This window comes from Cheilinus undulatus, linkage group 3 (genome assembly GCF_018320785.1).
Source record: "Cheilinus undulatus linkage group 3, ASM1832078v1, whole genome shotgun sequence".
In the NCBI taxonomy this organism is placed as follows: domain Eukaryota; kingdom Metazoa; phylum Chordata; class Actinopteri; order Labriformes; family Labridae; genus Cheilinus; species Cheilinus undulatus.
The window spans coordinates 24944322-24955916 of NC_054867.1; the positions used below are offsets into that span (position 1 = coordinate 24944322).

The window sequence follows — 11595 nt, forward strand, 5'->3', positions numbered from 1 at the left end:
CCCGTTTCAGATGGATTGTGTTTTGCTGTTTGTGTGTGCTGCACTTGTCAGTTCCAGCTCCTACCGGTGCGGCTTTCACACAGAGCGTGAGTTTTCTGCATGTCAGCCACATCTCCCTGCTCTCAAAGCCCTGTCCTTCTTCATAAGTTTTATTTCAGTAAACCCCCCTAAAAGCGACTATATTCAGTGTACAGTGGAAGTTTGTCAGAAACTATTCAAAATAAAAGCATTCTGTACAAGTGAACGCAGTTTCTCTATAGAACTGCTAAACCGGGCTTTTACTTTGAAAAGCACAAACCAGAAAAGCATTCATATAGTGTTTATCTTCCCTGTAACATATTCTACCAGTGTGGAGACACAAAGTTTCACTAATAGTAGATCTTTAGAGAACAACTTTATAAAACAGGCGCATTTAACCTTGTGGCCTTTCTCAGGGTTATCAAGAACCACATTGTAAACATATTCTATGTGCATATTTGCCACAACGATGCAAATATGGCTCTCCATTTATCATTTCCTGTCTAATATGGTCCACAGCCACAATATAAGACTTTTATACAGCGTTTTAACGTCGTCTAAGTTGCATCTTTGTGAAATAAAGATAAATGCAACTGTTAATTCACATGTTCACATTTGTGTTCATGTACGGAATATATCCTGTGTATATCAATGTTCTTATTTCATATATCGGCCAATATATCGGATATCGGCCGATATATCGGATATCGGCTATTTTTAGCCCCCAATATCGGTATTGGCATCGGCCCCAAAAATCCCATATCAGTCGGGCTCTAGTAAGAACCTCACCAGGATGTTGCGGGGGCCAGCAGGAAGTCCTGAGTGGTTCTGGTTGCATTGAGATGTTGTGGGTACACGATGAGCCCTCTCAATTGCCATGCAGTCCACTGCCACCTCGCTGTTTGGAGTAAATCGTTAACATAGTCCATCACCCTGTCTCCGTGCTCCGTGTCTTCTGGTACTCCCTTAATCTGCAAATTGTTTCCTGTGCTGTAATTTTCATTGTATTCGATGCAAGCCTCAAAATGTTCAACTCTACTGTTTATATTCTGCGTGGTGTTTAGCAGGCGAACGTTCTCATCTTCCAGCTGGGGGGCCCTTTGCTCTGCCTCAGTGATTCTCGATCCCAGGCTAACCACATCCGATCTAAGCAAGTTCAAGTTGTCTTTAATTGTCGTCACATAATGTCCCACCTTCTGTATTTTCTCCAGTCGTGACGGATGTTTCAAATTTCTTTCAGAATATCCGTGTTGTCACTCGTCGTCTTGCTTGCCATAGTGGGGCAAAGAGCTTTGCTGAAAATTTGGCTGGTGGCTTGAACGCTATTAGCCCCGTTAGCCCTCGGCTGCGGGAACAGTAACTGATTAATTTTCAAGCCTTGAAGGTTTTTTGCTCGCGTGTTAATGGGTTGGTTCATAAGTTCTGTCTCTCTAACCACTTTATGTTACCAATATTAATCGTTCAGCGATAATATAACAAATGCTGTTGCACGGCTCCAGCTCTTCAGCACGCATCTGCTCCTCACCACATTGCCACTGGAAGTCTAACAAAAACTCTCTTATACAATATTTATTCATTTGAAGCACTTACAACCACATATGTTGTTCAAAATCTCTAATGCATCTCACAGGAGAGTTTAGCTTATCTTGCCACTACCTGGGGCAGTCAAAAACTAAGCTTAATCCCTACCCTAGTCCCTAGCCCTACCCCTCATTTTCAGATGCTCTTTTGCCCAGTGAAACAGAGTTAAAAGGGGTTAGTGGTGAAATCTTCCCTGACAAAATGAGATGACCCTGAAAGCTCCTGATACACCACTAGTAGCTGTCAACAGCATTACATTAGCAGACATGCCAACAGCACCAGACAGTTTTATTATGAGCTTTTTTCTCAAAATGCTTGTTCGAAAATAAAGGACCACATGCATTGAAACACTAGGGATAGGGACACCCGGGCTCTAGACATGTCGGGGCAAGAGCTGAACTGGGATTTAGCAATACTTCTGGGCTTGTCTGTTAAGTAAAAACAGATTGCATGATACATTTTTTGAAACAGTAATATTTTAACAGACGTGGCAGGCAACAAACTTGGCAAGGACAGAAAAAAAGATGTTGGGGGGTGGGGGTGGCAACAAATAATAAGAAGCCACCTTCATTTATTATGATAGTAAAACCCTGGTGTCCAAGATTTAAGTTATGGATGTACAGATGCATGAATTTAACATGGCTATTGACTGATACCAGCCTTTTGGGGAAAAAAACAAACAAACAAAAAAACATGGCAGTTGGAAAATAATGTGTGTATGAAAAGTTGTCAGGCTGCACAGTGGCACATGCATTAGCGATGTAGTCTTACAACAAGAAGGTTCCTGGTTCACTCTCTGTGGCCTTTCTGTGCGTAGTTTGCATGTTCTTCAAAGCACCTGCCCCACCTCCAAGCACGCTGCAGTCACGTCACAGCGGTTCATCATCACTCAGGGATACATTGCGGACGTGTTTAAGTAGCAACTGCTGCACCAAACTTTGAAATACCTGCCATATTACCCATAGAAGATGAAGAAACAATGGTTCTTCTTCTTCTGGCGGAACAAAACAATGCTTACTAAAGCTATTTAATATCATCGGATCAAAACGCTGCGTTATCAGCTCTAAATGTGCCCTTAAATGGGTGGCTCAGCTGTGGTAGAAAAGCAAATCCCCTGCAGTGCTGAATTGGCTCAGTCTAATGAAAAGCCCCATTTGGTAACCAACACAGCACGTCAGGTATGAATAGATTCAATCAGAAACAGTCAGAGTCTACACTCTCAAAACCAAAATCTCACACATTTAAACGTGACTTTAGTGTTAACAAGCTAAATGTGGCTAGCTGTTGGCTACCTGGTTAATTCACAGTGGTAGCAATTTCAGTCCACCTCCTGTCCATGTTTGTTCAATTGGGTATGCTTTACATGACATGTTGTATAAACACCAGAGCTGTTACCACAAATCAACAAGTTGGTCCTGCATTGTCGACGTTGATCTACATTTGCATTATCATCTCCATGCTTGTGTTGTTGTTTCTTCAGGCAGCTTACAACATGATTTCTATCACTCCGTTCCATGTAACAGTCTACAGAGTGTTTCCGTGGCTGTCTTTAGTGTTGCTGATCATAAATACTGAACATTTAATATTTACAACTTCAAATCAGGACAGCCCTGATCATGTTCTGAGTAGATTGGGAAGGCTAAAACCACTCTAGCCTCACACCACAGAAAAATCTAGATAATCTTAAGAACCATCAGATAATTGGACCTTTGCTGACATTGGTCAGAAGGGGAACATCAGGTCCCAAATCAGCCCAATTATCTTCAAATGTGTTCCTCTCCTAAGCTTCTACAAAAAAGTCTTCCTGAATACTGATTTGTTTTTATAATCATACAAATATGCAGTGTTGAATTTTAATTATGTTCCTCTCAGTCCCCCACAAATACAACCCTGTGGTGTATATAGCTTTATATCGCTAGAGTGTTTGATTTAAATAGGGTAATAAAGTGATCCAACAGAAACATTTTACCCAAACATGGTGATGGAAGAAGAGCAGTGACCTGCTTTAGTTTGACACACACTCTTCACCCGTCATCTGCTCTTTCTTTACATTACACACACATATGACTGCACATTCACCTTACAGCACATTCTTTCTGACAGTATCAGAACAGCTGAGGAGAAACAGGCATTTTATGCGCGTGTGCGTGCTAGCATGCATGCCTGGCTCCGTGTGTGTGATTAAAACCTAATTTGTCTTTGGGCAAACCCATCTCTGAGGGCTGTATTAGAGGCATTTTGCTCTGTAATGGGCTGACATGTTAATCTGAAACTCTATTCTTTGTAGCTAATGAACATATCCATCCTAGTCTCTGTGTTTGTGTGTACATGTCGGTTTGTGTGTGTGTGCTCAAACGGCAATGTCGTCCCATTTCTTTTATGCCACTGAGGCAAACATAAATGTGGACACTGATGCCAAGGTGATATGGGTTTATGTATCTTTAACAGTGACTACACCGGAGAGTTCTCTCTATCACAGTGTTTGTACATATTTGTGTGCGTATATTAGCGTGTGTATATCTGGAGGAGAGTCTTGGATCTGACAGTTCTGGGTCAGACTAGTCCCATGGAGTCAGGAAACCTACTGAAGACATAAGATAACACAACAGCACATACACAGACACACATGTGTGCACACCTATTGGGTAGAGATGAGGGTTTAGAGGTGGAAGAAGAATGAAGATTGTGTTGCTGTGCCAACAGCTACATATCTGTGTACACTTTGGAAGCAAAAGGGAAAAAAATGCTTCTCAATTCCCCTACAGCAATTTTGCAGACACTGCTGACTGAAGGCAAAGAGATATTGTGCGATATTTTAAAGCAATTGATGGCATTAACAGATCAGCAACGGTCATAATTACCACTGACACATAAAGAATAAAGGGGTCAGCAGGTTCGCCCACAGCTACAGCATGGCTCTAATATATTCATCACACCCAAACTTGAGATATAAGAGACAGTATGTTGTTTTTACCACACTTCCCCCTCATTATTACAAGATGTGCTCAATTTGTCTGCAATCAGATCCACACTCTCCTTGTTTGTCATAGACAGGAGGAAAATGGAGCTACTCTCATTTCCACATATTGCTTCAACACTGTACTGATTGTTGCATCATCTCAACCTGCTTGCTGGTGTGGAGATGACCACTGCTGTGTTCGTGTGTTTTGAGACAGAGAGAAAAGAGGGCAGGAGACAGCTTATGCATGTGCGCGCCAGTCATAATGTCTGCATAATGTCCCCGAGGTCTACGACTGTATAACTAATACTTGTATTATTGCTAGAATAAAACATTACGCTGAACCAGGCAGGATTAGAAAAACGAGCATGACAGCTCTTCCCACTCTCTCTCTCTCGCTCTCCTTTCTGACTCAAACACATACACAGAAACATGTGTGCATGTGTGGAAGCAAGCAGCCCAGGGCCATGTACACTAGCAAGCGGCCATGTTTCTTTCACAAGAGGCTGCAGTGAGGCTGTCATCGTCAGCATGCTTCTCTCCCTCTCTCGCACACACACACACACACACACCGTGCTGTGACATCATGCCACGCATTTAGACCACAGGGTCATAGGTAACACAGCTCTATTCGCTGAGGCTTCGCTGTCGCCATGCCTGGTGACTTCAGCAGACGTTATTCAGCTCGTTTTCTTGAAAGTACAGTCACTTTTACGCATGAATGGGCTAAAATTTGCAAAAGCATCCCAGTGAACCACTGATTTCTTTTACTCATATTATTACTGACAGGCAGGTGGACGCAGACAGAGGTGGCTCACGCACAAGACTCAACATCTTGCAAAAAACAAAACATTACTCTAGTCAAGCGAGTAATAACCCTTCAATTTCCTCCTCACCTTCCAGCCTACTACTACGCTACCTTTCTGCCTACGAGACATTCGGATCCTCCCTTTCGGCATGCTGCCAATTACAAGTGTTTGAAGTGGTATGTGTGTGTATCCCTATCATCATCACTGCGATTCTAAGGGTGATATCCCAGAACATACAGAGGTGTTAAAGGGGTTTTCCTTAAATGTGTATAATGAGGAACTATTAGGAAATAAACTGAACTTAAACACGCTCAGTTATGTTAGGTATTAGAGTCCAACCAGAGAGAGAAGACTGATTATGAAGGCCTTATTTGATGGGAAATCCTCAAAGAAACTAGAATGAATTGCCCAATAGGATGTATCCATACAGACTACATATGCACAGGACAAAGAGTTTGCCAAACACTCACAGTTTCAGCTGTAGATCTGGCTATAGGCCTTTGAACTCACTGCCATACTATCACCTACTGACACTGCTAAGCAGAAAAAAGAAACAGTGACATTTTGTATGCTGAAAATCTGTGCCACCATCATAACATTAACCTATAATCTGGTCCTTGCTCTTCCTCACAACTCTTTAAAACCTGTCTCTTTCTCTTGCATGAAAATTACCTTTGCCATTGGAAACTGGTTACCATTAAAGCTCCTGTGAGGAAATTTGAGATGAATTTAAAACTGCTTTAAATTAATGTTGATGACTATTTACAAGCAACAAAAGCAAACAAGACCATCAGAATAAAGATTAACATTTTCTATAAAGCTGAGTTTAATGTCTAAATATGCTGCCACATGGGGTAGGTGCCAGGCAAAGTGATAAACAGCACCTGCAGAAGCAGCCTTCTAACTTTTCTACAGCAAAATTCCCAATGACAGAGATATTTAGCAGTTAAACCAAAGCAAAATGATGATTTATGCTTTAAAAAAGGTAATTCTTCGTTCACAAGTAGTACTAAATTTGGCACAACTTTTAAATTCAACACAGGTGCTTAAAGGCTCATTTATACTCTATGTCTGATTTGCATATGGATGCAGGTGGAATCAGTCTGCTCATAGATCCCTCATCAATTGCCTTTAGCCACACATTTCTCTGATTAAGCAACATAAAAGCAAGCCCCTGAGATCAAGAGGATCCTGAGAAGAGATTCTGGCACAGACGGAGCCACATTATAAAATGAAACCCCAGCAAGCTCCCAGTCATACACAGTAAACATGAGGAGTCCATGCCCACGACTACCCTGCACTGAACCAGAGTATCAAAGGTTCAGCATCAGCACTGACAGTTAGGCCTACTCCAGGGTACCTTACCACAACTGATGCACACTCACAATTCAAACCGCCATCACAGCCCGACCCTTCCCCTCCACAGGCCCACCTCTCCTCCTCACCTGAGGCAGTGCTGCGTTGATCTGCCGCTGGAGCACGTCCCTCTCGTGCAGCGCCCCCTGCAGCTTGGTCTGAGACTGAATGAGAGTCTCCTGAGTCTCCCTGAGGGACTCCAGTAGCTTGTCCCTCTCGTCCAGCATGTTGACCATCAGCTGCTCAAAGTTGGCCTCCTGGTCCGAGCCATTCGGAACTCCGGCAGTGGATCCTCTGGGAGGTCCAGCCGAGTCTCCTTCACTGATGGTCGGCATCACTTCGCACATCATCTTCCCTGCTCTGTAGTCTGGCTGTAGGACAGTGTGTCGCTGTCAGGGTTGAGAAATTGGAAATAAACGGGTTACAAGCCTGATAAACCGACTTACATTGACTGATAAAAGGGCCTATTTTACGCCCCGTAGCACCGCACATCCTATATGTAGCTATCCATAGACACGCGCCTTATTCCCACTGCTTTACATGTCTCGTGCATCTAACGTGCATTCTTACGCTTTCTGTAGCCTTACCTAATCAGAGTGACTGAAACGATGAGATGATGATTGACCTTCCATCCATATTAACCGGCGTTTCTTCACCCCGTGTGCAGATCCGCCCTGCCCGGCGCGCCATGCACTCACATGTAGAAATTCCGGCGTGATATGATTGACAGCTCAGAGATAGACGGCTGCGTTTGGAGGGGTGGTGCCCGCGTGAACGACGGAGATCATAGTAGCGTACATTGGTAGGAAAATATTCTCATAAAAAGCAGGAAATATCCGTCAAATCTGCGTCCTTATTCTTGGGGACAGAGAGAGCGAGTCTTATCTGCATCCGCCTTCTTCGCGTCCATCTCTCCACACACACACGCGCGCACACACTCACACTCTCACACCGTCACCCAACCGACGATCACTCCTCCTCCCACACACATACAGACTCTCGCTCACTTACACACAAACACACACGCACTCAAGGGAATCTGCAGTTGTCACCACCAGGTTAGGCAGCTTTGGATGTTAGGACCTACTCCCTGCGTGCAGCCTAGGAGCGTTTTGCACAACATGTGCGTGCAGAAAAGGGTCTGGAATTAGCACTGTGGTCATTAATGTCATTGGTTTGAAATTAAAACTATATTGGGGTCTCTTGCTCCTACAGGAAGCTCTTTGCTTAATTGTTCGAATGTAATTAACTTTTAAACATCAGCATCACTGAGCAGGTTATGACCTGACAGCTCCTGAGACACGATGTTCGTTCCAGAGGCATCAGTCTAAACCACAGAGGCAGGCTGGAATCTCAGAGTGTAGAGCGCCCCCTGCAGGACCCGAGTGGATATGTAAATATCAGAGATTGTAAACATACGGTATAAGGGTAAAAGAAAGAGAAAAAAACAAATAATAAGAATCATAATAATAATCATAATAATAATCATAATGATAATTGTTGATAAATGACATTACTGACCACTTACCAGTATTTGTAATTCACAACAAATATAAAATACACTCTCAGTACAGTAGAACACAATTTAAACGGGTAAGGACAAACGAATCTATAGAAAAATTAAAAAAAGACTTGATGAATTACAACTTGGACATAATATATAAAGAAAAGGATATTAATAAAGCTTTAAATGAATTTCTAAGAGTATTTAAACCATTATATGATAACAATTGTCCAATCATACAAGTTAACAAAAAGAATAAATATAGTGATAACCAGTGGATAACAAAAGGACTAAAAAATGCATGTAAAAAGAAAAATACACTATATAAAGAATTTATAAAATACAGAACCATAAAACAGAAAATAAATATAAGAAGTATAAAAATAAGTTAACTAGTATAATGAGAGAATCTAAAAAAGAATATTATGGTAAAATATTAGAAAATCATAAAAATAACATCAAAGGTATATGGAATATATTAAATACAGTAATTAGAAATGGTGCTAGACAGGTGAGTTATCCTCAGTACTTTACTGATAAAGATACAATTATAAACAACATGGAAGGTGCAGCGAATAATTTCAATAAGTTTTTGCAAGTGTTGGTCCAAATTTAGCAGGGAAAATACCTGACTCAAACACTTCCAGAAATTTAATTAAAAAGCTTATTGAAAGAAATGCTAGATCAATGTTCCTAAAAGCTGTAGATGAAGAAGAGATCGTTAATATTGTTAATGAAAGTAAAAATAAACTATCTACTGATTGTGAAAACATAGATTTTAGAATAGTTAAACTGGTTATTCAAGGTATCTCTAAACCACTTGCACATATCTGTAATTTGTCATTTCAATCTGGAGAATTTCCCAGTAAGATGAAAATAGCAAAAATCATACCAATCTATAAAAATGACAACAAACATCACCACTAATTACAGGCCTTCTCTCTTCTACCACAATTCTCAAAAATTTTTAGAAAAACTCTTTAATAATAGACTATGCAAATTCTTAGAAAAACACAACTTACTTACTGATAGCCAGAATAGATTTAGAAAAAAACGGTCAACATCATTAGCCATATCTGAACTTATAGAAATAATCACTAATACTGTAGACAAAAAGAAACATGCTGTTGGGGTTTTTATTGACTTAAAGAAAGCATTTGACACAATAGATCATAATATCTTACTGAAGAAATTGGAACGTTATGGGATCCAGGGGCTAGTGTTGAATTGGGTCAGAAGCTATTTAAAGAGCAGGCAACAATTTGTGAAGCTGGGAGAGCATGAATCAGAGTGTGTGGAGGTTGTGTGTGGCATCCCCCAGGGGTCAGTATTGGGACCTACCCTTTTTAACCTATATATAAATGATATATGTAAAGTGTCTGAAGCACTAAGATTTGTATTGTTTGCGGATGACACAAACATCCTGGCTTCAGGTGAAAACCTACAGCAACTTCTGTCTCTAATCACGTCAGAAATGGATAAAGTTAAAAGATGGTTTGATAAAAACAAGTTATCATTAAATCTCAATAAAACTTCATGGTATTCGGTAAACACAAATCAAATAGTAAAGTGCAGGTACAAATAGAGGGTGTCAACATGGAGAGAGTGTATGAAAATAAATTTTTGGGTGTGATTATTGATGACAGGATTTGCTGGAAGCCTCACATTAAGCACTTTCATACTAAACTTTCCAGAAGTATCTCTGTCCTAGCCAAAGCAAAACATGTGCTAAACCATAAATAACTTTACATTCTCTATAACTCACTGGTTGCACCGTATTTAGATTATTGCTCGGAGATCTGGGGAAACACATACAAGAGCTCACTACAACCATTATGCACTCCTCAAAAAAGAGCCATAAGAATAATTCACAAGGTAGGTTATCATGATCATACAAATCAGTTATTCTAAGAGTCAAGAATTTTAAAACTTGTTGATCTCGTGGAATTTAAAACAGCACAAATAATGTATAGAGCAAGGAAAAATGTACTGCCTAGCCACATACAGAAAATGTTTTCTGACAGAGAAGGGGGGTACAGTTAAGGGGTCAGTTAAATTTTAAAATTCCAAATATACGAACAACTATGAGGAGCTTCTGTATTTCAGTACAAGGAGTAAAAGTATGGAACAGACTAAGTGAAGATCTAAAACAGAGCTAAATATAAAATAGCTATTTTGGAAAAGTACAGGAATGTGGAGGGAGTGCATTGATCCTGGAAAGTGTATGAAGTTAAAGTGCCTAAATACTAGTGTTTACACTAAAAAAAATAGGAATATATGAAGTGTTTATCATTATAGATGATCATTTTTGTACTTGAACTTTGTGTGTGTGTGTGTGTATGTGTGCACGTGTGTGTATGTGTATTGGTATATGCAGTGCTTGACATATTTATTAGACCACCACCCAAAGTAAGGTTTATGCCACAGCTGCCCTAGGTTGGCAGCATTGGTAAAAATTGGTGAAACGGAAATAATTTTTTTGTGTTTCTGCAATGGTTAATACACCAATGGGTTTGGGTTTGTTGTTCAGTTACCCTTAACCTATCTGATTTTTTGGTCCTGCTGTTAAGATCATATGTTTTGGTTCTTCTGATTTGGGTTCTGATGTTGTTTATATTGTCAAATTGTTTGAGGTTTTCTAGTTTTCGTGTTTTTTTTTTTCTCTCATTGTTGAGTTTCTTTTGTTGTTTCAGAGTTTTTGTTGTCTGGATAATCTTTTTGTTTGAGTTGTTTAAGTCAGGTTCTCATGTTTTGGGGCTGAAAATTCTTGAGTCCTGTTGATGTTTGTTTGTTTTTTTTTAGCATGTGTATTAAGGAGTTGTAATCACTTGCTTTTAAATTCCAATACTGGTAAAGTTATTATTTTTTGTTATTATTACTATTGGTGGTGGTGGTAGTGATTTGCAACCAGGAAAGTGCATGCTGAGGTTTCTTCATTGAAATAAAGGACAGTAATTGTCAACACAATCCAATCCATACAATAAACATTGCATTACTTCAGACACTTGGGTCTTTTAAAACAGAACATAGATTAGTGTCCTCAGACATGTCTTGAAATCTGAAAAAAAGGCTTTTATTTGTAGAGTAAATTTTAAAGTATTGATAAATGTAAATATGTTTTTAAGGGCATGTGACTCAAAAATGCTTACATATTCAACATTAATATAGTCAATTTATTCATTTAAAGGACTTGCCATTTTAAAAGTCAGTTGATTAAATGCATCCAGTATAGGGCCATGATTTAATTTCCCTGTTATATAACATTTACTTTGTTCATAGAAGTTTGTTAAATTAAAGTTGAGTCAGTCATATGTTCTTAAAGAATACTTCTTGCTGTGCAGAAATAGTCACTGTTCCTTCCTGAATTT

At 39.9% G+C, this 11595-nt stretch overlaps 1 protein-coding gene across 10 annotated transcripts in view; it reads right to left on the reverse strand.

The window, feature by feature from the left end:
• ppfia4 (PTPRF interacting protein alpha 4) overlaps nucleotides 1–7622 on the reverse strand; it is a 107777-nt gene extending 100155 nt beyond the window's left edge. For 9 of the 10 annotated variants that reach the window (XM_041782869.1, XM_041782867.1, XM_041782860.1 and 6 more), the window contains exons 1-2: nucleotides 7311–7622; nucleotides 6813–7112 (exon numbers count right to left, since the gene is read on the reverse strand). In XM_041782869.1, coding sequence (XP_041638803.1) covers nucleotides 6813–7073 — 261 coding nt within the window. In that variant the 5' untranslated portion in view covers nucleotides 7074–7112; nucleotides 7311–7622. Of the gene's footprint in view, nucleotides 1–6812; nucleotides 7113–7310 lie in introns of those variants that run through there. The other variant, XM_041782866.1, reaches the window with a different exon arrangement.
• Nucleotides 7623–11595: the final 3973 nt, after the last annotated feature.